The sequence below is a fragment of the Eupeodes corollae genome, chromosome 1, assembly GCF_945859685.1.
Source record: "Eupeodes corollae chromosome 1, idEupCoro1.1, whole genome shotgun sequence".
Classification (NCBI taxonomy): domain Eukaryota; kingdom Metazoa; phylum Arthropoda; class Insecta; order Diptera; family Syrphidae; genus Eupeodes; species Eupeodes corollae.
The window spans coordinates 27,918,938-27,945,948 of NC_079147.1; the positions used below are offsets into that span (position 1 = coordinate 27,918,938).

General features: G+C 35.7%; 1 protein-coding gene across 1 annotated transcript in view; it reads right to left on the bottom strand.

Moving 5' to 3' along the window:
- Window positions 1–5,735: 5,735 nt before the first annotated feature.
- Window positions 5,736–27,011, bottom strand: part of LOC129954032 (chymotrypsin-2-like) — a 71,793-nt gene continuing 50,517 nt past the window's right edge. The window contains exons 2-5 of the mRNA XM_056067662.1: window positions 6,658–6,750; window positions 6,287–6,600; window positions 5,971–6,222; window positions 5,736–5,901 (exon numbers count right to left, since the gene is read on the bottom strand). Coding sequence (XP_055923637.1) covers window positions 5,752–5,901; window positions 5,971–6,222; window positions 6,287–6,600; window positions 6,658–6,730 — 789 coding nt within the window. The 5' untranslated portion in view covers window positions 6,731–6,750 and the 3' untranslated portion in view covers window positions 5,736–5,751. The remainder of the gene's footprint in view (window positions 5,902–5,970; window positions 6,223–6,286; window positions 6,601–6,657; window positions 6,751–27,011) is intronic.

Below are 27,011 nucleotides of genomic sequence, written 5' to 3' on the forward strand. Positions count from 1 at the left end.
TACATGCCTCCCTTATTGCCAGCAATTCAGCCTGAAAAACGCTAGCAAAGTCAGAAAGCTTAAAGGATTTAGCTAAATTTAGGGACTTAGAAAAGATCCCAGAACCAACTCCGCACTCCATCTTTAACAAACCTTCGGCTGGCCAGAAGGTTGTTGTATTCATCAAACACATTTTGGTACTTTATTTTATCTTGGGCGTCTCTCTCATGAATCACTCCGGTCTCTTCATTTTTGACAACCTTGGCAAGAATGTGAGAGGCCGTTTTAAAGCGGTTCCTGAAAACAGCGCCTTCTGATGGTTTTTTGGTACCTCGAGTTGCACTGCTACTCGAGGGTTTCGGTTTTGTATACGGCTTAGGTAGTATAGGAGTGTTATGAACAGCACTGCCTATACTTCCTGTGGTTTTTTGTTGCTCACAAGTGCTTGAACTACCAGAGCTAAATGAGCTCCCCTTCAAGGTCTCCTGCCTGGAGGCCAAGAGTTCATCCTCCAAGTCTGTGTATGGTTCTACATTTGTCATGTCTAGTTCGTCCGTTTTGTAAAAGTTTTTGAATCTTGGTCCACGAGCAGGTCGGAAAAAAGAGGTCAGCCCCGGCAGAGATGATATACCGGGTTAAGGCAGAAGATAAGACGGACCCTGCCAAGACATCCGAATGAGCTCGTTAGCGACTGGTTTGCCCCCCAGCCTTTCAATCTTCGGCAAGGATTATGTAACACGCTCACTCCACCACTGAAATTAGGGACCCCGTATCTATGATTAAATTGCATTTCTAATGCTTACTTAAAGAGTAGGAAACTTCAGCAATTCAACCTGACCTTAGCTGATCCCCATCTTGACAACGTGCAAGACAATTGTGCTGATCATTACCGCCCGGCACCCACTGGGAGGGTTTGAAAAAAGGATTTTTGCCATGCTTTTATTTTGGTACTGTCCGTTCCACTCGAACGATGTTCCCTCGCTAGGGCGTTAGTGAAACGAGGCCAAAGCATCGTACTGTAATTGTAAGAGTGAGTTGCAACGTATTCTTCCAACTCCACGCTTTTGTTCGGAAAAGATCCAGAAAGAAACCGCTTCTTGGATACGATGGCTGGTATTACTATGTTGATTTCTCCAATCTTCATGTTTTCCGTTCAAATCACCGGCCAAGATAAAATAGTTTTCTTAAAAGCTCAGTTTAAGTTCTCTAAAATGAATCTCTAGTAAGTAACCTTCCGAGCTCCAGCCGCATAAGCACAGTCCAACGCACTAACTATCATGCCACGGGTACTCAATACACCAATAAGTGATTACGACAAATAAGTATATTATTAAAAGAAGCGTATGCCCTCAAAGCTTAAAAACTGTCACAAAAGCGACCCAAGTAAGAAGGACTCTTGCTAAAAGAGAAAGTCAAAAGCTCATAACCAACAAAAAGTTAGACCAATAACACAAATACTGTCGACGATGTATCTATTGGAACTATTGAATCCGTATAGAATAAAGGCGAAGAAGACGTGAAGGAAATAAAATGTTTGAAGATTGATATAATAATTGTCCTTGTCAGATTCAAGGCTAGTAAACGACTTGCTACTATCAATAAGTACGTTTGTGTTGTTTGCTAAGTCTTACATGGATGGAGAGGAAATCAAAGTAATTGGATCCATAAGTTTGAGTTCATCAAAAATAATATTTCATGTTTTCGAAAGCGATAAATAATATTGAATTAATTAAAATCAAATTTAATATTTGAACTTTGCACTTCTTAAACAGTTTAACAGAAATTGCGTGAAGAAATTGAATTTGAAACAAAAAAAAACACAACGTACTTGGAGTTTGTGTTTTAAAATACCATTAAATATTCATTCACTATAACACATAAAATTCAAGTCAATTTAACTTTAAACCCTTCAATCTGACGCCATTTCAATTTTGTATAAATCAAAAACATATGAGAATAAAATATTTGTCACCTCAAACACTTTATACACAAAATTCATATTCGAAAATAATTGTATACAACGTAGAATAAAATACTTAAAATCTTGTATTAATTTTACAAACATCCATTTAATAAGTTCTTTTGAATACAAACCTACACAAAACAATTGTTAAAGTTATATTTTCGACTCAAATAGCTCGAGAACGAAGACTTCTTGAAGAGAAGCAATGGGAACCGATCAGTGTCTTTTTCACTCTACTCATCTCACACTAATATAAAACGTGAAAACAAGCTTCAAAGATGTTTTGAGTTGAAGGTTCAAAACTTTCAACCCCCATTATTTGAGAAATACTCACCTCTTTCATCTTACCGTACCCTTTTTAGCTCAAATAAACCCATTACTCGCATGCTACGGAATGTCAATTTAAGTGGAAACTTTTTGATTTAAATGTAAGCACTTTTTGTTTTAGGCATCGTCTCCAAAAGTGTCCCTTATCCTTAGCTTAACGTTTCTCAGTTCTTAAGTATGATTAAGTTAATAGCTTGAATTAAGATGGGTAAATGGGGGTTTTACCCTCTAAAATTAAAAAATCGTTATACTTAAAATGTCTAAAATAGTAGTAGTATTTACGAAAGTTGGATAATTATGTCTATCCAGGTCTATAAATATATTCAATTGAAAAATAAAATAAACTGCTTTTCATATAAAAATAACTGGAGGCAGTATCTTGTGAATTCAATTAGAATTTATTTGACAATTTAAAAGCTGAAAAGCAACAGCATAGTTAACATAGTTTTCTATGAAAAATAAAGACAAACAAATGTACTACCATAGTTTGGATAAAACTATTTTCAAAGCATTAAAACTATTCCATTTCCTAACTTCCTACTTTGAAATTGCATTAATTACTTTCAACTTGTAGCCACTTTACCTATTGAAAGATTTATTGCCTCTACAAAGTTTCTATTCGTACGGAATCCAGTCCCAACTTGTTGCGCGAGAAATCCATTTCAATTAGATTACTTTTCACAGTACACGTCGCGTTCCTTATGTAGGCAGCTATGTGTAGTGTACCTTACAATTGCAATATTGTAAGATGCCAATCCCAAAGGATTGTTACCTGCACTGTCTGGGAGTGACGGGCGCCTGTCAATCTATATAGAAACAACAACCTGGCTAACAACATCTCAGGAAGACGTTTTTATTTCAAAAAAAAAGAAAATCTACTTAGACTACTTGCATACGAATGCGATGATGATTGTTGTCTCTTGGTCATTTTGTTTTATTTCTCATATGACGACTGCTGTGACTTCTAGAATCCGTGCTCTGAGATTTCCTGCTTCGCTGCTACCCCAAGTGGCGCATCAGTAACGTTGACTATCATCACGAACTCGAATGATGCGCAGATGCACCCATTCTCTTATTGTGTATCTTTTGTATTTTAATAAATAATTGTATCTTCAGTTATGTACGAAGGTATGAAGGCTTGACGACCACTCCTTTTCATAGATACATTTGTATCTATACATAGGTACCTGATACCTGTAACTAACGAAGTATACAGATCAGACAAGATGGAAACATTAGAAAAGATAATTGTATGAAGTTTAAAGTGAAGGATGTTTAATAAACAAGCCTCGAGAGACTATCCATAGGTCTATGCTGGATAAGATCTTATTGGGCTTGTTCATAAGAATTGGAAGTATTATGTACCTATTATGATCATACAGAGGCCTTTTTTGCAGTGTGCGAAAGCATTTCACTGTCTCGTGATATGCATTAAATCTGTCTTGAGATTTGCATCTAGTTTTGTTCCATAGTATCTGAGTGTTTTTGTATTGCTTAGAGGCATAAATTGTTGAAGATAGCGAATTAGAAAACCAATTATCTGCAACAGGTTTGTACGTGTAAATTGTTTCTTGGACATTCTAATAAGATGAGTATTTAATTATTTTTAAATAATTGTTAAAACATTAGAATTGGGTTTCTTAAAGGAAAACTTTGGCCTAGACGTCAATGAAATTTGTGTTCCTAAAATAGATACTATTTTGATTTGACTGATGTGTTAATAAAATTTCTGCAAAGCCTTAAAAAGTTGGAAGATGGTGCTATAATGATAAGAACAGTAATAGACCCAAAAAAGGGACGATAGATGAAGAAGATGTCATGATATCTGCCTGCGTTTTTTCCTGATACTTGAGAGATTAGTTAATTTTAAGCTGTCTTCATATGTGTAAGGAATCAGGGGATCGTGTCATAGTATGCCTCGAAGGGCAAATTTAAGGAAACGTCTTTGGATGCTTTAAATTCTTGAAACATGTTCGCATTCGTAAGGGGACCATACCTAAGCGGCTATTAAAGGATGGGACTTAATGGACTTGAAAAAATTTGTGTCATCAGTGTAAAGTGAAAAGGGTAAAAAGGATATGGACTGAGTAGCAACATTGTTGTACGCCAGAGGGAAAGTTTTTCAAAGGCTTTATTAAAATCAGTGGAGATTACGTCAACTTAATTCCCTTTTTAAGCACTCAGAGCTTGTTGGTTAAGGGAAATGAAAGATTTGCAATGAAAACTTAAAACATCAAACGAGTTGCTTTTAAATAGTTTTTTCGATTTGATAGTTTCTCAATCGGGCGATGGTTTATAGTTATATATTTGGAACCTTTTTTGTGAACTGCAGTAACAAAGGAGTTTTGTGCATCAGAATAATGCGTATATGTCTATCTTTTGAAGTTGGCTACCTATAATCTTTTTCATGCTTGATATATAATAAAGCATGCGGGTTGTAGTTATTATTAGTAAACTGTCGTCTATTCTGGCATTTACACTTGTCGTTACAAAAATACCGAAGTTGCGTGAATAACTCAGAGATTAATATGCTGATCACAAACCTTATTTTAGTCAAAACACCCTCACATGTCTCGAAATAGTACGGCCTATCATATACTTGACGATTAACCACCTTAACCACCTAAAAGATTGGACTCTGTTGGGTACCAGGTCATAGTGATGTGCCTGTGGTAATGATGGAGCTGATGAATTTGCGATGAAATGTACAACACTGGACCAATCTAATATCCCCCACCCATAAGCACCCCATTATTTGAATATTGGTAAAAAAAAAATACTCGAGGAAACCAATGAATCACAGAAAAGCCTTGAAACCAGCTCCACAACTGGGAAATTATGGGTTATATTTGACGAAATAAGACTCCGTTCGGTTATGCACCTCAAAAAAAAAAATATTACGATTACTTGTGACCATAATAACGATCCACAACCTGTTGGGCTATCACCTAATGAAAATGTGTCTCGTTGAAGACGACTTATACAAAGGGTGTAACAATGAAGAAGAGCACGGTACTTATCACTTCGAGTGCCACTGCCTAGCCTTGTGCTACTCAAGATAAAAAGTCTCTATTTGCTGGAAAAGGAGTTAATACACACTCACTTTTCATGAAAGTTATGAAACTTTCAGGGTATCACAAGGGATCTACGTTGACCTTAGCGTGGCAATATCTAAATAAATTCCCACCAACTATTTCCTAACCTAACCTGAACGTTTCAGTTTAATTTTGCAAACAAATAAAACTAAACAAACATTAATCTGGGGATCGACCGAAAATCAGAAGTCTAATGTATCTAAAGTTACTAAACATTGAAGTAGGTTAAGATTATCAAAATCATCTTTTGAAATCGGCTCAACGTTTTATTCATTGGTTAAAGTATTGCGTCTTTATTTCTATGTCAAATCGAAATTCTAATCAAAACAGAACTTTATGTCTATGTCAATTTAGAATTCTAATCAAAACAAACAATAATTTATCACTTTATTTGCTTTTAGCCATAACTTCATTGATAAAATCAAGATAGTTGTAAACATTTGTAAAAACATCTGGTACTCCAGTAGCACAGGGAACATTCCATGAAGAAATTCCAACTACAGTATTATCAACAACTAAGGGACCACCACTGTCACCCTAAATGAAAAAAAAAATGAAAAATTATTAAAAATTTAAACACATTTTTCAGAATTCTCCAAAACTTACTTTGCAAATTCCAATATTCTTTCCAGCAAATCCACAAATTTGACTCGGATAAATTTTAGCTTTCATTGTTGGTTGACATTCTTCGGAAGTTAGAACTTTCAGTGTTGCTTTTCTAAGAGTTTTTGCCAAGTAAGAATTTGCAAAATCTTGCCGACCCCATCCGATAACAATACCCGACAAATCGTTTGAAATAGGTTCAGTAGGCAAATCAGCAGGAGCTTGAGTTTCATCGAAATCAATTTCATCTTGTAGCTATTGAGACGGACAGAAGACTAATTATTTACTCCTAGAAAAATTGAGTAATCAAAAAACTTACTGTGATAATAGCGATATCATTTATCCATGAATCCTGCAGACCATTCAAGAAACCCTCATGCACAGTAATATCAGCAACTGTATGTTGGTTACGAGTATCGAGAAGTTTGAGGCCTCCTGTCACAACTGATAGATCATCAAAAGGTTCTTCAAACCCAAGTCCATCCAAGCAATGGGCAGCTGTTAGAATGTGTTTTGAACTTATTATGGTTCCACCACAAACATGTTGATCATAAACCCTTACAGAAGCTTGAAATTTAATTTCATTTGGTTTGACTTCATCGCCTCCAGAAATTCTTGATTGTCCATTAGCAGCTAAGAATTGAAATCAATTTGTATTTTTAAAAAATTTCACTAGAAAAATCAACATACTTGGAAAAATTGTTACACAAATCAGTGATAAAATAAGAGTAACGCTCTTAAGAAGTCTTTGATTTTTGAGCATGTTTCGCGTCTTGATGTAAACTGGAAGAAATAAAAGATTTTAAATATTTTTATTCGTAGTGAGCTTAATTTTCTTTTTATATTTGGAAAGCTGAATTATTATCTAATCTATTTCGAAACAATTTAATTGACTGCAATGTAAGCTAGTAAAGATTATTCGTTGATTTTGAAGTTGGGTTAATTAATTTCTTCTAAGTACAAACAAAATATTATTTATCTTTTATCACCAATTCCAGATTGTTGAAAGTGTAAACAATAATTAGGTATGTGTAAGTAAAATTATTAAATGTTGCTCTGCATTAATGATAATTAATGTTGGTAATTACAAGCTATTCAATTGCGATTCAATGAATGTAGATTTGGAAAGGGCTATACCAAAAATCTCGGATGCGAAAACAGATATTGAAAACAAACTTATTTTATCATATATTTAAAATATTGTTGTTATCTTTTTTTTACAAAACACAGAAAACACCAAAAACTGAAAAGAAATGGTTTTTGACTCCATTATTTTTAGAACAAAAAAGATATTAAATTAAAATTTTTCATCTCACAAAAAAATGTGGGTATTAATATTTTGTTGAATCTTTAGACCAATTGACAAAAATCAAAATTATATCATTTTTATTTCCGATAATTATCCAATAACATAGATTTCGGAAAATACTTTCATAGTTCGAAATTCTTGTTTATTTATGAAACAGACAAGAAGTTTACTATGGTCTTTATATTTTAACAAAGTATTTAAAAATGTTTTAAATAAAAGAATCCTTACGAACATTTTTAAAAATGAAATTGACTTATTTTTACTAAAGTTAGTACATATAAATTTCAAAAGTTTAGACAACAATTTAAAAAACTTTAAAAATTATATCAAGACTAACCACCCTTCTCTGGGATGAGGTTTATATGATAATGTTCTTAAATGTTAAACTTAAATTAGTGTTTAAGACTAAATATTCAATTTGATAAAATGTTTTTTTTTTTAAAGAACTAAATTAAATATTGTTTTTGTTTCTAATCAAAACTTGTTTCATTTAGTGTTGCTAATTAGATCAAAATATTTATTTGGGCGGTACAGTTTAGATTTGTATTTAATCTTAAATCTTAATATTTTGAGTATGTATATTGTTTTGGGTACACAGCTGCTTTATTGTTCAAATCAGGCTTTAACGAGCCGAAATTTCTCCATCGATTCAAAAATGTTATGCAGTTTGATTGAACAAATATAAACCTTCAGGTAGACTTTGTTTTTATTGTTTTCTCTAGGATTTTAATATAAAAAAAAAACTATTTATTACTGAAGAGATCATTTTTCGACTATTGGTACATACATACCATGCATACATTTATTTATAAAGGGAAACAGGTGTTGAACTTATTTAATTAAAGAAAAAACTTTGAAAGAATTTCATAAATACTCTTTCGTAATCAATTTATTCCTATTTATTTCTTTTCTTCTGTTTTCATAACAAAGTACTGATTGAATGTTTTTTTATCTTCCATTTATTTGATTTAAAAATTGTGTGCCGGTCTTTTTGAAGCATAATATACTTTAATAAAATTTATCACGAAGAAGTTTTTTTTAAAGGAGAGAAGAAAGTATAGAAGAATTCAATTTTTGATTCATCTTACAATACAATATAATACGGCGGATCAAGACATTTAATAAGAGGGTCACACGGTTAATATGTAGACGAGTTTTTAATCACCGCTTAAAAACGTTCTTTAATGTTTTGTGTTTTTTTTATATTGTGCGCACCAAAGGGGTTATGATTACCCTTATAATGATTGAACACAGTAGAAGCAATAAGGAAAGGAGGATAAGATTAGAAAGAAGAAACCAATGAACATTTATTTTGAATATCTGCACATTGTAATGAGTAGGAAATATTGAGGAAAAATGTTTCGGTAAGAGAACTATCTGCTATCATTTTAAGAGCTCTTTTTTCGATTCTATTTAGAAGACTCAAGTACGTTATTAGGGCGCTAGCCCAAATGTGAGAGTGTATAAACTCGAGTTTGGGCGAATAAAAGCTTTGTAAATTATAGTCAGTTCAGAAGGGGAAGGGGCCAGATCTTGCATCGTCGGAGAAAACCTAAACACTTATCAGCATTTTTGGCGATATCAAATATATGATCACTCTATTTTGCGGAGCAAAATCGCATCGTCACCTCCAAGTGGTGCCCGCTGGATAACCGTAAGGTGAACTAACGACGAGCGTTGGATCTATTGAATCCAAGAGCTGAGACACCTGAGCTACCTTCTCAGGAATTAGGAGCAAAAGATAAGATAATCGCTCTGAAGAACCAGTTCTGCAAGAAACCTAAATAGAAGAGGTAACTGAGCTATTTATGGGACTAAACAAAAGTTACAAAAACAAAAACAAATATGGCAATGAGTAAAACAAATAGATATAATACCCCAGGTGGCAAGCCAGATAAACTGGTAAATCCACTCTCTTCGGAGATCGGTCCTATGGATTCTGGGGAGGACCAATTATTGCTTCTAGGAAATAGACGGAGTTCAAAAACACTAAGAACTCCACCAAAAATATCACCAAGGGTTACTCCATCGAAACCCCCAACGCAAAAATCAAATGACATAGAAGTCATTAACGAAAAAGGAACCATCCATGAAAAGATCGAAACAAAAGATCAGCAGTGTTTCACAAAAAACAACGAGATCCACCAAGTTGAATCCGAAAATTATTTCGATAAATGGCAAATAGAAATCTTAGCCAGAAAACAACTTGAAGCCCTTGTTGAAAGTCTTCAGCAACAAGTGAAGAGACTCGAAGAGAAAGTCAGCTTGCTCGATAAAAAGTCCGTGAAAGACAACATATCAAGTCAAAAGTCACCAGTAGTGAAAAGCCCACAAAAAACTGCTAATGAGTTTCATACTGATGAGGAAGAGCTCCTCCTTGAAACTGAAGGAAACCGAAATAAACGTAAGTCAAAGAAACGAAAAGCAGAGAGTAGCCCAGAGGCTGTTATAAAATGTCAGCAAACAGGTTCAAAATCAGATACTGCTACAAAAATGAGAGCATCCAATAAAGAAATAAGAGATTTACCCCAAAATAAGTCTCACGTTAAAGGTACCAGGCAAACTGCCCCACCCCCAATTATGATCTCCGGATTGGCAATGTTTGGCGAGCTAAAGAGCATAGTAGAAAAATGCACGAATAAGGCATGTAAATATACATCATACAATAAAGACAATTGGAAAGTCATTGTTGAAGACGCCGATGTGTATAGATCTGTCACTGAAGAATTGAACAAAAAGAAAATTCAGTGGCACTCGTACGAAAATAAAGCTACAAGATCGATAAAAGTAGTAGCAAGAGGCCTTCACTCTTCATGTGTTGCCAAAGAAATTGTCGAAGACCTTATACAAAAAGGCTTTCAAGCTCTCGATGCCAATAATCTTATTAAAAATGAGATAGTAAAAGACTCCACTGGGGTATCAACGACAAAAAAGAGATCTCTACCTTTATTTATGCTCACGTTTGAAAATAAAGAAAGTCTCGATAAGATTTACAGTATTAAATCAATTATGGGCATAGTTGTCAAAATTGAACCACTGCGAAAGTCGAAAAGTGTTCCACAATGTAAGCGCTGTCAAGCCTTTGGGCATACACAAAAATACTGCAATCGCGAGTTCGCTTGTGTTAAATGTGAAGGCAGACATGCAACCAAAAACTGTCCCATGGGCAGAGAACAGAAAGCGAAATGTGTTAATTGTCAAGGCAATCATCCTGCAAGTTACAGAGGATGTCCAGTAGCAAAAAAGTTCCAAGACACAAAAAGAAAAAACAAAACTGGGAACAAGTTTAGAAACTCAACCAACAAAAAAACAGTAGTCGAAAGCAAAAAAGTAACGGTCGATAACATTACTAAAAATCAACCGGGAAAAGCAATTGCACTAAGCAAAAGTGATGAAAATAAATCCTATTCCCAGATTGTAAAAAATGTGCGGAAGAATGAGGAAACTTCTATAAAAGAAATGCTGGAACTCATCCTGAAAAGGATTGACCAACAAGATTTAAACATAAAACAGCTAAGCGAAGAAGTCGCTCTTAAAAAACAATGATGGACAGAACACTCAAAATCGCAACATGGAATGCAAACGGTCTCTTACAGCATGTATCAGAACTAAACATCTTTTTAGACATAGAGCATATAGACATTTGTTTGGTGTCCGAAACCCACCTCGCTATTGAACAAAATCTTGATAATAAATTACCAAACTATACATGTTATCACGCTCCGCACCCAGCTGACAAAGCTAGGGGAGGATCAGCAATACTTATAAAAAAGTGCTTAACACACTTTGAAGAACCAAAGTTTACTAAAGAAAACATGCAAGTAACAACAATTAGTATTGGTATAAAAAAGAAAGAATTCAAAATAGCAGCTATATACTGCCCTCCGAGGCGCTCTCCAACTGAAGAAGACTATGCAGAACTCCTACATTTGTTAGGACATAACTTCCTTGTTGGTGGCGACTTCAATGCTAAACACACCCAATGGGGGTCTAGGCTCATAACAACAAAAGGTAAACGGCTATACCAAGCAGGCCGAAAATACAACTGCGAATTTTATTCTTCTGGTTCGCCAACATATTGGCCATCTGATACTAACAAAATACCAGACCTTATTGACTTTTTCGTAGTTAAAGGTATTAAACGAAATCATATAAGTGTCGAAGGTAATTACGATTTATCATCAGATCATACTCCAGTAATTTTATCACTGAGCGAAACAGAAATAATAGAAAAAAGTAATCCCAAGCTGGTGAATAACAGAACAAACTGGAACGCATTCAGAGACAAACTTGAAAATTTTATAAACCTAAGATCCACTATGCAAACAATTGACCAAATTGATCATGAAGTAGAACAATTTATTGCTGATGTGCAGCAGGCTGCAGAAGAAAGTACTCAAACTATTTCGAATGCGAGAGAAAAAGAAATAAAATATCCTATCGAAATAAAGGAGTTGATATTGGAAAAAAGAAGAGCTAGAAGAAAATGGCAATCCACGAGATTCCCAGATGATAAGGTAGTTTTTAATCGTCTTAACAACGAATTAAAAAAAAGAATCTGTGAGTTTAAAAATGATTCACTAAGTAGATTCCTGAAAAGTCTGACGACGGATGCTTCTACAGAATACTCCTTATGGAAAGCAACTAAGCGCCTAAAAAGACCTCAGACACAAAACCCGCCGATAAAATCTCAAGATGGTAAATGGATCGGAAACCCGAAACAAAAGGCTGATCTCTTTGCTGAACATCTCGCGAATGTTTTCAAGCCATTCCCAGCAAGCACAGCTACAGATCCCTTACAGTTTGTTGACAGAAACGACGAATGTGAAATACCTTTTGTCACGCTCAAAGAAGTAAGAAGCATGCGTCAACATAAGTTGTCAAACAAAAAATCACCAGGGTACGATCTTATAACTGCTCAGGTTCTGAAAGAAATGCCTCTTATAGCCTTCAAGAAACTCCAATTTATAATAAACGCATGCCTTAAACTAAGATATGTGCCACATCATTGGAAAATTTCGGAAGTCATTGTTATACCTAAACAAGGTAAGCCACCAACAGAAGTTACATCCTACAGACCAATATCGCTTATACCAATCATGGCAAAAGTTTTTGAAAAACTGCTACTTAAAAGGCTTAACAAAATAATTGAAGAAAGAAGACTAATTCCGAGCCATCAGTTTGGATTTAGAAATAAACATTCCACGATAGACCAAGTGCATCGAATTACGGATGTTGTGGAAAAGGCACTTGAAGAAAAACAAGTATGCTCGTCTGTATTCTTAGATGTTGCTCAAGCTTTTGACAAGGTTTGGCACTTGGGACTTGAGTACAAACTGCATAGGGACTTCCCCAGGCAGTACTACGAAATACTGAAATCCTACGTTACGAACCGACTCTTTAGAGTACGGTACGACCAAAATTACTCGGAACTTAAGAAAATTGCAGCCGGTGTACCACAAGGAAGTGTCCTAGGACCAACCCTGTATCTGTTATATACAAGGGATATTCCAGTGGACATCAACGCTATCATGGCCACCTTTGCTGATGATACTGCAATATTGGTGCCAGATAAATCCGTTACGAAGGCTACACAAAAATTGCAAAATGCAGTCGATAAAGTTAGTGATTGGACGCACAAATGGCGTATCAAATTAAACGAAACAAAATCGACGCATATAAACTTTACAAACAAAAACATAAACAATGTTCCAATTTTTATAAACAGTACAGAAGTACCTTACTCCAATACCGCCAAATACCTTGGAATGAATTTGGATGCAAAGCTTAAATGGAAAGAACACATCAAAAAGAAAAGAGAAGAACTAAACTTGAAGTACAGAAAAATATACTGGTTAATAGGAAAGAACTCTGACCTATCTATCCAGAACAAACTAATGTTATATAAGCAAGTATTGAAACCCGTTTGGGCATATGGCATCCAACTATGGGGCTGTACAAAGAAAACAAATGCTGAACCCATCCAAAAATTCCAAAGCAAGGTCCTTCGTGGAATAATAAATGCCCCTTGGTATATAAGAAATAGCGATCTACATCGTGACCTTCAAATTGAAATGGTTACAGAAGTGGTTAAGAAACACGCTGTATCACACAATAAGCGGCTGCAAAGTCATACTAACTCTGAAATGGAGACCGTATTAAATGTACGAGACAATGTTCGGAGATTAAGAAGAACCAAGCCTCATGAGCTGATGGGCTAAAAGCTACGGGAAAGTGTTATAACCTTAAACTTCCCCCAATGCGATTTTAAAAATTAAGAAATAAAAATCATTTGTCGATCTTTCATAGATTGGTCCTGATTTACCGGTGGTTTTAGTGCGGTAAGAGTCCCACACTACTCGGTACCGATTCTTACCGAGTGTCTTTTGAAGATTTCCATCGGATATAAAAAAAAAAAAAAAAAAAAAAAACTCTACAACAAGTGTAATGCACATACCTAGGACTGATAGTTGTTTAGTCTCCTGGACACAGTTTTCCACTCATGGCATTGGGGGAGGGTTACGCTTTGCGACAGTAAACAGCATTGAGTTTTAAAAGCATTAAATTCTACACGGTTTTTGATTCCCCATTGAACAATGCTGTTAGGATCATAATTAACGCTGACGTTGGTATTTCAAATCCGAAGAACAAGGATGAGAGTACTGTCATCAACGAAACAATGTACTTGGTTGGAAGTTTCAGACAGAAGATCATTTATGAATATAAGGAAGAGATTCGGAGACAAAACGGAGCTCTGGAGCACACCAGCGTTTATTTTGTATGTATCAGATTTGAACAAGTCCAATACTACTTTAATTAAACGGTCCGAAAAGTACCAAAAACATGCATTTTCGATAAGAGAACTTGATGCCAAACTCTATCAAATGCCTTTGAAATATCAAGTGCAATAATCTTACTTTCTCCAAAACGATAAAAAGATTTGTTCCACTGTTCGGTAAGAGATAAAAAAAAGAGATACAAATTGCAATAAAAGCCATACTGTCGGTCAATAAGAAGCTTCTGTTCCTCAAGTAATTTCTTAAGCTGAAAATTGATCAGCGTTTTCATGACCTTGGAAGGAAGGTACATAAGTGCAATTGGACGATAGTTAGAGGGGGAGGAGGTTTCACCTTTTTTAGGGATAGGCTAGACAAATTTATTTTACATCACCTCGGAAAGAGACCAGGACGCATGAAAAAGCTTACACAGTAATCTTCAGAACAATAGCTGGGGTACTATCCGGAGCAGCGGATTTGGGAATGTCAAGATCTTTTAGTACTCTAGGAACTGTACGAATGTTGGTGCTCTGACCATATCTTGCTTAAGTTGATAAGCAACCTCGTTCTCTTTATATACCGCTAGACCATGGTAAGAAAAGAATAAAAATACTAAGCCATTACCTAAAAGGTTATACTCCGAGTGGTCAGTGTTTTCAGCAACCTGAGTTTCGCTTAATGCCAAAACAGCTGGCTATTCAAAACAATAAGAATGCATGCGGCATGCAAATTTTTCCTAAGCCCACGAATGTTGCTATACTGAACACAAAACTTACCAGCCATCACAATATACAAAAACGCAAAATAAAACCAAAACCAAACAGTTAGCTATGTAGAAAATTTAATTAGGGCACTAAAACTTCTCAGTTGCAATTTACAATACACAATACTTTAGAGGATTTGTATTGCTTTCACGCGGAAATGTAAGAAATTGTTTTAAACTTACACTTTTTCCAAAAAAAAAATATTTTTTTTGTTGCCATTTCTATTAATGAGTAAAACGCAACAAAAAAAAATTTAAAAAAAACCCAGAAAATGAGAAAGAATGCCTTTTTTCAGACTCAATTTTCCGGAGTCTATAGAGTACCGAAAGAGAAGATTATTGAAATCGGTCGATTAGTTCTTGAACTTAAACTTCAAAAATAAAAAAAAAGAAACAATACCAAAATATGTTTTTCCTGTAGAAAGAAACCGAATTTCGACAAACAAATTAGAGATATCCTCAGAAAAAATGTATCGGTTAATTTTTGAACAAATTCTAATTTTCGATTTTAAACCCAAGAAATTGTATTTTTTAAACATTTAATAAAAAATGAATACAAATATTTATCTTTTTTCCCATTCTGCTTTAGTCAAAAATAATTTCATATCAGTTGTTTGTCGTTTTTGTAAACAAAATGAGTTTTTCTAAAAAAAAAACATTAATTTATCAACAATAGTTTGCATATGATACACAAGTTTGATTTCAAATCTGTTTTTTAAAGGATTCTTTTAGTCAAAACCCAGTTTTTGACAGTTTTAGTTTTTTAGTAGGATTCTTTAACTTTTTTTTATTTTGTATATAAAAAGATACCTACTAGATTTTTTTATTTTTTTAACAACATTATCTTAAATTAATATCAAAAATTTTGCATAAAATGAAATAATTTTAAAGGCAATGTTATCATTTATCCTAAAGATATCAAGAATCGTTGATTTCATTTTGTATGAAATAATTTACTGGTGGTTTTTTGGATTTTTATAAAAAATTTTCCCGATATTGAAAACAATATTTTCTGAAAAATTAAATTTGTTTTTAGCCTTACTTACTTACTTAAGGTGGCGCTACAGTCCTGTGTGAACTAGGGACTCACCCAACAAACTTTTCCATCTAGCTCGGCCTATAGCTAGATGTCTCTAGTTTTGCGCTCCAAGTTGGGTGAGTTCACTTTCCACTTGTGCTCGCCACCTGATCCGCGGTCTTCCTCCACGGCGCGGCGCGCGCCGCGCCGCCGTCCTGTAGGTGTGGATTCGAAAACTTTCCGGGCCGGAGCATTGGTTTCCATGCGGTCTACGTTACCCAGCCATTTTAGTCGTTGTACTTTTACCCTTGTGGCGAAGTCTTCGGTACTGTAGAGCCCGTCGTTCCATCTCCTCCATCACTCAATCTCTATGCATGCGGGACCGTAGATCACACGAAGAACTTTTCTCTCGAACCGACCCAAGGTGCTTTCATCCGCTTTTTAATAGTCGATGCTTCTGCACCGTATAGCAGGATGGGGATAATAAGGGTCTTATATAGCTAAACTTTGGTCCCTCGAGAAAGGGACCATTTAATTGCTTTCTTAGCCCAAAGAAACAACGGTTAGCAAGAGTTATTTTGCCTTTGATCTCAGCGTTGGTGTTGTTTTCTGCGTTCACAGCGGAGCCGAATTAGACGTAGACGAATTCCTTGACTACCTCAAAGTTACGTCTGTCGATGGTGACGTTTTGACCAAGAAATCGATGTTGTATGTCCTTTCTTGACGACAGCTCTGCAATATTCTTTTAAGCACGATGTTAAAAAAATCACATGACAACGCATCACCTTGTCTACCAAAGGTTCTGTTAAGTTGTTTCCAACCTTTATGGAGCAGTGTGAATTCTCCATGGTCATCCTGCACAAACGGACGAATTTAGCAGGGATGCCAAAGCTAGACATGGCTCTATCCAGCTTGTCCCTTTTAATGCTGTCATATGCGGCCTTGATATCGATGAAGAGATGGTGGGTGTCGATTTGGTGTTCTTGGGATTTTTCCAGGATCTGCCGTGATGTGAATATTTGATCAACTGTGGACTTTCCTGGTCTAAAACCACACTGATAAGGAACTATCAGGTTGTTGACGATATGCTTTAGACGTTCACATATTACGGCAGAGAAGATTTTATAGGCGATATTAAGGAGACTGATTCCTCTATAGCTGGTGCAGTTTAGAGGGTCTTCTTTTTTTAAGATCGGGCAAACAATAATGAGGTTCCATTCATCGGGCATGCTTTCTTCCGACCATATCTTACAGATAAGTTGGTGCATGCTCCTAACCAACATATCTCCAGCTGCTTTAAAGAGCTCGGCATTCAAGCCATCCGCTCCAGTGGCTTTATTAGATTTCAGCTTAGATATGACAATCTTTATTTCGTCTAAGCCAGGAAGACAGGATTGTTGGCTTTCGTCGTCTATGTTGAATGGATCATCCTGCCTGACAGCGGAATTCAGTTCGTCGTCGCCGTTATACAGTCTGTAGAAGTGGTCCTTCTATATCCTCAGCATTGACTGCGGTTCCACTATGATGATTCCATTTTCATCTTTGCAGCCTTCGGTTCTAGGTTTATGTACTTGTGAATTTCGTTTCACCTGTTCATAAACTTTCGAAATTCATTCCTGCTTTCACACCTCTCAAAATTTTCAACCGCACGCTTTTTATACCCTCTCTTTTTCCTTTTGAGAAGACCATGTTACTTTTGCCTCTTCTGCTTATAGAGCTCATAAGCAGCTCCCGTCCTTCTATGCAGCGCCGCTTTGCGTGCTTGTTGTTTGGCTGCATTTGCCTGCCGACATTCCTCATCAAACCAGAGGTTCCTTGTTGGTGGCTTCTTGCATCCCAGCACATCAGAGGCGGCTTCTCTTGGCAATGTTGCCATTTTGTCTCGATACATTGTGTTGGCGGCAGAGAACTTCGAGAGAGGTTACTTGTAACTCGGTCTGATAAGGATTTGGCGATCTCTTTTGATTGTAGCCGTTGGACGTTGTACCTTCTCAGACCACCTAGCTATTTTGCTATGGGTCTGGAAATCCGAAGTGCTAATTTGGCTACATCGAGGTAGTTGTCCGAGTCGATGTTAGCTTGTCGGAAAGTTCGGCCATCCATGATGCTGAAGGCGTGTCTGGCATCCATCGCAATATGGTCAATCTGGTTGACGGTAGATTGATCTGGAGAACTCCAAGTTCCTTTGTTGATGTTGAGATGTGGAAAACTCGTACTGGCTACCATGACGTTTCACCCCGCAGCAAAATATATGAGCCTGAATCCGTTCTCGGAAGTGTTGTCGTGCAGGCTGTTTTCCCGATTATTCCACTAAAAGATGTCTTCCCTTCCTGGTCTGTTATCAGAAGTTCGTTGTCCTTAATTCGTTTGCGTACAACCGTAAATCCGTCCGTATCCAAGGCTTGTTTGTGCTTTGCAGCTATGAAGTTTTTAAGCCAATATGTTTAATTTTGCCAGTATATCCGAGTCAAAAATCAATTTTTGTACGGAAATACAAAACTTCAGAACTGTCCTTAAAAAAGGATGAAATAAATAAATGAAGTCGATAAATAATTTTATTTTGATCTATAAACAAACCGAAATAGTGTTTTGTTACAAAATTGCCTTTGACTATATTGTAACTAATTAAACTATCAAAATTTATTAATATTACAGTATTATGTATTGTCACGTAATTTTTGTATTTATTATGACTCAATAAAAACTTATTTCCAATTAAGTTCGTCATGTTACTACTTCTTTGTGCTTACACATTTTAAAAATGTTTCTATCTTCACTTTTTAACAAAGGTACAAAGGCATCGTATAAAATTTGATCGATCATTAGTTCGTGATTAAACATCACTTATATCAAAAAACATGACACAAAACTTTTAGATTCTTTTAAGGATTTTTGCACATAGAATGTCACCAAGTCTAAAATAATTAATCACAAAAAAAAAAATTGCACAGAAAAATAAAACATTATATAAAAAACGTGCAAATGATTGTCGCAATGAAAAACCAGAGGTAAAAAAAAAACTATAAAATAACTTTTAGCACGTTTTAGCCAAATGAATGACAGGTGACATTTTCTGATGAGAACATCATTAAGACCATGTTTGTTGATCGTAAGCGGTAGCAATACTAATGCGCAATATGGTTGCATCCATTAAGGTCATGGTGATGCATCTTGTTTTTGTTTTAACATTTTACCTTGGAGACACTTAAATTGATGCTTTATTCTTTGATGTGGGTAGAAATCAAGAGTGAATAAAATAAATCAAAATGATGATCAATTTTTTAACCTAGGTGCGTTGTTTTGACAAAAATTTTCGTAGTCAATTATGATTTTACAAGTATTACAGATACAACAATTTCACTGCAGATAAAAGAATTGGTATAGTACCCGTGGCATGATGGTTAGTGCGTTGGACTCGTAACATTATCGCCCTGAAGCAGTTTTGAGAGTGTGAAGAAAATCGGATCTCTCGCACATTAAAAAGGCACGACGACATTCTACAATGTACCAATAGCCAGAGGTTTGGCCATGCCAAAGCCAACTGCAATATGCAGTTGCGCTGTGTCAGGTGCTCAGAAGCCCACATCGAAGGAGAATGCAAGCTGGGTAATGAGCGGGTTGAGGATTTTACCCTGCTCAAGTATGTCTTTTGTGGGAACCAAGGGCACCCGGCTAGCTATAGGGGTTGGCCTAAGGTCCAAGAAATTTTCCTACGCCCAAATGGTGTCAGGAGATGGGAACACGAGACAGGCTCCACCAACGGTTACCCCAAAGGCCCCTGTGCCTAAGGCACCAGAGGTGCAGCCTGACATTGTAGCCTTGTTGTTGAGCATTCAAGGTCAACTAACAGGACTGCAAAGTCAGATAAAGGAGCAAGGCAAAAGGGTAGATCATCTCTACTCGCCTTAAAGTCCTAGCTGTGAATGTAAATTCACTGATTAGGATTGAACGAAGAGCCAATATGTTCCAATTATTGAAAGACAACAGTCCCGATGTGTTTATGGCTAGCGAAACTAAGGTAAACCAAAAACACAAATTGACTCATAAAAATTACAATACCGTAAGAAGAGACCGGCCCAACTCTACTCAAGTGGGCGGTGTCGCTCTCTTTATACGAAAAGGCATTAATTATAAAGTCGTATATAACAATAAATTACGAAAGCTCAAGACGCTAGAAGTTTGCGTTGTATGCATCTCTCTCACTCAAGGGAAGCGGATGTATATGATTGCGGCTTATGCGGCTGGAGCTCCACAGTACCCATGTTCTGTAACTATCGCATCGATAAAATTCTTCGAGAAACGGTGAGAATCGGTACAAAAATCAATTTATCGCATCATCGGGTTTCTGTATCTTTTGACAGTCGATAACTTTATCGACTGAAACAAACGGAATAGAAATACTGGAAAAATGTGATAAAATGGGTTTCTGTATCTTTGAAAGTCGATAAGTTCATCGATTCAAATGTCAAAACTTATCACTTACCATCAAGCAGGCGAATAGATCAAGAAACTAAATAAAATGTCTGAAGCTAAAAAGGTGAACAAATAAATAAATAATAAAAAGTTCTATTTTTTACATTATTTTATTCAAATTTTATAATTTAGAGATCCTCCCGAGTTACGGGTGGCCAGAAGACAACTTAAATAGAATATATTATGGCCGAAAACAAGCCCTTTGAAAGAGGCCAATTCTGAAGCCTAAATTCTAGGCAAAATAACAGCGAGACGTGGGAGAGTTTAAGCGCACAGCTAAATGCTCAAGGACCTAACATAAAAACTGTTGAGCAATGGAAAAAGGTATACATAATATACATATACAAAAACAAAGTAAGCACCAATTTGGTGTTGATCTTGTTTTGAGGACAAAGTTTTTAATTTTTAATTTTTGTTTTAGTGCTGGACAGACATCAAATCGTCCGTTAAAAAACAAGCCAGCGAGCAAAGGGCGTTTATGAATAAAACTGGTGGTGGGAGCGTCGTGGACCGACCTCGACCACTCAGTGATATGGATGAAAAAGTTTTGTCGATCATAACAATTGATGCCGTATGGGGATGGTTCAACCCCTGAATTGGGAATAGAAGTAGCACTCAATGAATACGATGTAAATACCTACAAATTATTCTTTATTAAATTGAATTCTAATCTATTTTTTTATGTATAGAATCTAGAAATTGAACTAGATGAAGACGAGGGCCCTAAACCTCCAAAAGTTAAGAAGACCCAAAATATTGGGTATGCAAATGCTTTGGAGGAAGCAAGGACCATGCAAAGCTCCGTCGAACAAAAGCTCGACGAAATTTTAAAAATAATCAAGGAAATTCTGGATTTTTTAAAAAAAAGTGAATATTAGCTCTTTATATGTAATTAACTCTCTCCATGTGATTTGTTTGTTTTTTTTTTAAGCATACATATTTATTTTACTGTTTGTATGTTTTATGAAGTTTATTTATTTTATTGGATTCACTATTTTTATTTTTTTTTAAGGATGTTTTTTATTATTTTGTTAAAATAAAAATAAGCCTATAGCATATATTTATAAAGACTTGCACTTCGTTTTTCATTCCTTAACAAAACATTGGTACTTTTCGAGTGACATCGTTTTCCAACTAAAACTTATCAGAATTTCAGTGAAATTTCAATGTCACTCGAAAAGTATTTGCTCGATTTGGATAATTCAAAAGCTTCTGAGTCACTTATTAAGTGTTATGCTGAATTTCAAAAACAATTTTTAATTTCAACAAATATTTCAAAAAAACATCATATGAAAATAGTTTCCTCATGCTCAAGGATTGTATACATTTACCAACTGGACGTTCTTCGAGTGGTATCCTTTTCTGTTGAGGTAGCATGCTTCGATTTCAATGTTTGGTTTTTGGATCCTCACATGGGTGCAGTCAACAGCCCCAATAACTCCGGGAAATCCGGTCTCATTGAAAAATCTAATAATAATTTACATATGTATAATAATAATAAGTTCAAAAATATTTTTCAAATTTACCTTTGCTTTATTGAATCGTATTCCTCTTCTCTGGGGAATTTTATCCACTTGCCCGCTAGCTTGTCCTGAAGTATTTTGGATACTTCGGCTACAATGCGGGACACCATAGTTCGGCTCATTGCTGCTGAAAAGTCGTGCCCAACGTCCCTTTGGTAGGACCCAGACGCAAAAAATGCAGTGCCGCACAGATACGAACAGGGATGGGTATAAAGGTTGTCCTCTGTCCCTGCCTCATATGTGGACGCATTTCTTCAACGAGAATGCGCGCTGCATCCCGACTAAGTCGGTACAACTCCCGAAATCGCTCTTTTGGCATTTCAAATGGGTTAGTATTATCCCGAAGTCTTCGCCTGTGTATACGCATTCTGTTGAGTCGTTGATCCATTTCCGACAATAAAATTATTGCAAACATAGTAGATATATTTTATATATTAATATTTCTTTTTACTTTTACTCAATATCAATTATTTTAGAACTTTCTTTTTTTATTTGACAGAAGATTGGCAGTTCAACTTATCGCCTTCCAATTGATATTCCAGTCAGAATAGTTTGGAAATTGAACTTATCGCGTTCAATTACAGAAACCCGATTTTTTCCAGAGGTGATAACTGAGGAATGAGTTGTTTCATTTTTTAACGATGCGAAAAGTTATCGCCTTAGTTAGAGAACATAGGTACAGGTTACTTACTTTGCTTCAGAACTCGAGATTCTTTTTAGGGAACTGAAACTAAACTTGGAAGAAAACTATTTCATCTTGGCAGTTGATTTTAACGCAAAACATGAAAATTGGGGAGATCAACATAGTAATCCCAGAGGTAACCATCTTTTTAATTTGATGTATCTTTACAACGTTGAATATGGCGTCGACCTGCTGGCTTCTGAAAAGCCATTGTATCCAAGAAGCGACTTCTTTCTGGATCTTTTGCTGTACGACATCACTGACAATAACAGGCAAAGTGGGTAATCACCCTCGAAACTGCTTACGGACAGTCGAGTACGACAGTGATTACTGCTGACTGGCTGCTGTAATGTAGATTACGAACGAACGCTTGGAGTTGGAGGAATACGTTGCAACGCATTCTGACAATTACAGTAAGATGCGCTGGTCTCGTTTCACCAACGCCCTAGCGAGAAAACTTCGTTCGAGTGACAGAGCCCCACCAAACACCAAAATCATGACAAACACAGAAATTGACCAACATTTACAACAGATGGACGAAACAATAAAACGAACGATGGAACGGACAATCCCAAAGTATAAAGAACGGGACCAAATGGACGCTTACAGAAACGCGACTATTGACGAACTGCGAAGGCAAAAGAGTGGCTTACTGACAAGACTAACAAACTTGAACAGACGACTTACAGGCCCACATGACTTGGAGGTTAGGACACTGAAGTCGTCAATAAAAAATGTCAATCTGTTCATTACGGAGAACTAAAGGTTATCAATTAACAAGTTCTGAGATCGCAAGATCGGGTCAGTTAATTCCAGTGACTCTAGTTTGTTCTCGAAAATCAACAAGATATTCAGGAAAAAGAACGACATTGACCTTCCGAATCTGAAACTCCAAAGAACCGAAGAGAACAGAGACGTACCCATGACAGTGCAAATAGATCCAGAAGAAGCCATCTTTGACGATGACTTTTACATAATTGAAGATCCGGAGGAAAAACAGAGACCTACTTAATCACTTTTACCTTCAGAATGATATGACAAAATGGTGATCTGAGAACCGCGGTTTAATGCGGTTAAAATGCCGATTCCTTGGCAAAGACCATAGTCGCCGAGTAAACGGGAGCAAGTCCCTTGTTAGTGACGAAGGTTGAGCTTCAGCTTATCTTCAATTCAATAAAAAACAAAAAGTCATCAGGTGTCGATGGTATATCTAACGTTGTACAAAGACATTTACTGATAGAGGACATTTACAACACACTCTTCAAAAATGCACTGAATAATGCATATTATCCAGTGCATTGGAAGACCACTGTGGTTCATTCTGTCCCGAAAAAAGAAAAGGACAACTCCAACTCGTCAAATCTTCGGTCGATAAGTCTTCCTTCGAGTATCAGCAAAGTTTTCGAAAAGATCATCAATAGGGCTCTGACTAAGTCGGCTGTGGACAACAAAATAATTCCGGATAGACAGTTCGGGTTCAAGGCGGGTCATGACACAAAAAAGCTTACGCCTTTTACTGTTGCTTGAACTTTGTAAGATTACATATTTTATGTTCAACCCCAAAAAATGAAAAAAAAATTCGACACAATCATAAACGTTTTCGTCGTTTTTTATTAGAAAAAAGGTTTGAATTTTAATCGTGCTTGGGACAAAGATAGCTGTGTAATGTAAGCCAATGCGTTTTTGAAGCAGTTATATTAAGTTTCTAAACTGTCTGATTTTAGAAAACCATGGTTTTATGAGTCTTCTTATTTGTTTAATTTTACGGACCCATAAGCTAAAGTATTTGTTTGAAGCTTGGCTTTTTAAACGGTCACTTTTTAAAGGCTATAGTTAAGTTTTTCAAAAAAACGCATGCAATTCCGAAAAATGCATAAAATCTTTGATTGAATCGATAGTACGGTTCATATAATTTAATGTTTGAAGATTATTTTATGCAAATGTTGACCTTGACTGCGTCTCAAATGGTACATCCACTTAGTCCAATTTTGGCATACTCTTTCCAACATTTCGACCGGTATCTCAAGAATAAAATTTTCTATGCGTCAATTTAAGCGGGCTTGTCTGTATAGACATGAGCTTTATTTGTTGGATTTATAAAAAAATTCAACATTTCGTGAAATAAAAAAGAGTTTGAAGACAATATTTTAAATATTTTTAAAGTTATTTAAGTCGGAAATCAATTTTTACAAACTTTTATTAATTTTTTTGCTTAGGTTTTTATTTTTTTGGCAAAAAATTGTCAATTAGATTTTGCTCAAAATTTAACTGAATGTTTACAACAATATTTTTATTATTGGAAATTATTTGGAAGCCATAATCTCAAATTTTTGAAAAGATATTTGAGTTGAAAGTAAATTTTTACCAACTTTAATTAATTTGTTTGCTTAGGTTTTTTTTTTTTTTTTTAAAAAGGTCAATTAGATTTTTTTCAAAATTTTACCTAATGTTGAAAAAATATTTCTTACAAGATGAAATAAATTTGAAGTCATAAGCTAATATTTTTGAAAAGTTATTTGAGTCGAAATTCAATTTTTACCAACTTTGATAAATGTTTTTTTTCGGATTTTATTTTTTGTAAAACAAAAACTGTTGATTTCATATTTCTCATAATTTTACCAGATGTTAAAAAATTACATACGCACACACACATGCACAGACATCTCTCTAAAAATCTTGCATTTCGACTCTAGGGACCTTGAAACGTCGAGAAATGTCAACATTTTTCATCTGACACCTTCATAGATATACTCAGCAAATAAATAGCTTCAATATCTTCTATTTGCATTATAGATTTATCACAGTGGACTAATAACAGTATTGGTAATTCCGTAATTCTTAATTATTCAGAACCATCCCTCAATTGCAGCTTGATAGAAATGTCCAGATTTCAATACCTTATCCATATTTTTCTACGAGGATAGGACATTTCTGGCAGACGGGTCAATCCACTTCTATAGAGATGGATCAAAAATGAATGAAGGGGTCGGTTGGTGTCTCTCATTCCTCCATCATTGCGATTTTACACTGTGGCTTGTTACAGAGAGAACTTTTAGCCCTTAACGAAGTCTTGTCCTGATCTACATAAGCTCGATTATCGGCTCTAACTTTAAAAAAAGACCTAACTCAGATAATTTTTCTATAACGATCTTGTTTCGTAATTAACTCTAATTGGTTTCACTGAGCTCAAAAGAAGGACTCAAGATTCATGTGGTATCAGAATGGGCCAACAACTGGCCTAAATGTGCCCTACTCCTTCCCGGACAGCCACTTCAACCTGACCTAACTCTTTATACCAATTTTGTGCCACGCCAAAATGTATACTTTACAATTTAATTAGAGTCACTAGCATTATTACTTTAAACCAAATTTCATCACGACGAAATTATATCCTCCCAAAAATGTCAAACCAAATTGCTTTAATATCCTGACTATCTTGAAAAAATCAGCTCAAACTTCAGTTATTAATTGTACACTTTTCGAAGTCTCTTAAATGACAATAACTTTTTATGGTGTATAGGTAGCATCGCAGCCTCGTTTAACTTCTAAATATTGTCCTCATAAAAAATTAGTTTAATACCTGTTTTGAAGAAGAAGTAAATTAACATTGCTTAAAGGTCTTCCGTCACATTTAACTTTCTGAACATCATTCAGATCTTATCTATACGATTACACTATCAACTCTATAAAACTACTATATGGTAAGTAAATTTATAGTTAAAAGTAAAAGCGAAAAAACTTTACATAACTCACCTTTTAATAATAAATTCAAACAATATAAAAAGTGTCCAGAATTCCACAATCTTTATAAATACACCCAGAAGCAAACACCTCAGCCAGCACCATCAACGTAGTCAGTAAAGTTGCCAGTAGTTGCAATTGCAAGAGCACAAACACCTTTAGCAACGCCTAGCACTCTGACATCTCGCAATAAAATACGTCTTCTTTGTATATTATGTCACATTAATGTTTAGCCATTAAAGCCGCCATATCTCTACCATCATCTATCCTGATGTGACTTCTTTTTTTTCGTCATGTCCACTTTCCCTAAAGACCATCGCATGGGCATCGACTTCGTCTTCGGCTTCAGGAGCACTCTAGCACCAGAAAACCACTTTCGGTATATTTCATTCAAGAGTGTTAAGCGTGTGTCCGCGTCCATCGTAGTCGGTTTTTCAGGCCGTTCGTCGTTGTCGTCAATCGTCCATGCATAGTGACTTCGTGACTTGACAATTACTTCAAGGGGGCAAGTTAATGTTCATGCTCGTCTGTTAGCAATGTTAAGACCTTTTTTTAATACCAACTGAAAAACGAACAAAAATACTCACTCTTGAGCCGGAATTGTTTATCGCGGAAGAATGTGCATGCAACGCAGGTATTAAAGTTGATGCATTAAGTGCTAAACCGAGTTGAGAAAGTTTGTAAATCAGCACCAAAGGTTTTGGGTTTGGAGCTTCGACTTAGACTTCGACGTCGACCCACCTGTAAAGCTGCATTTCT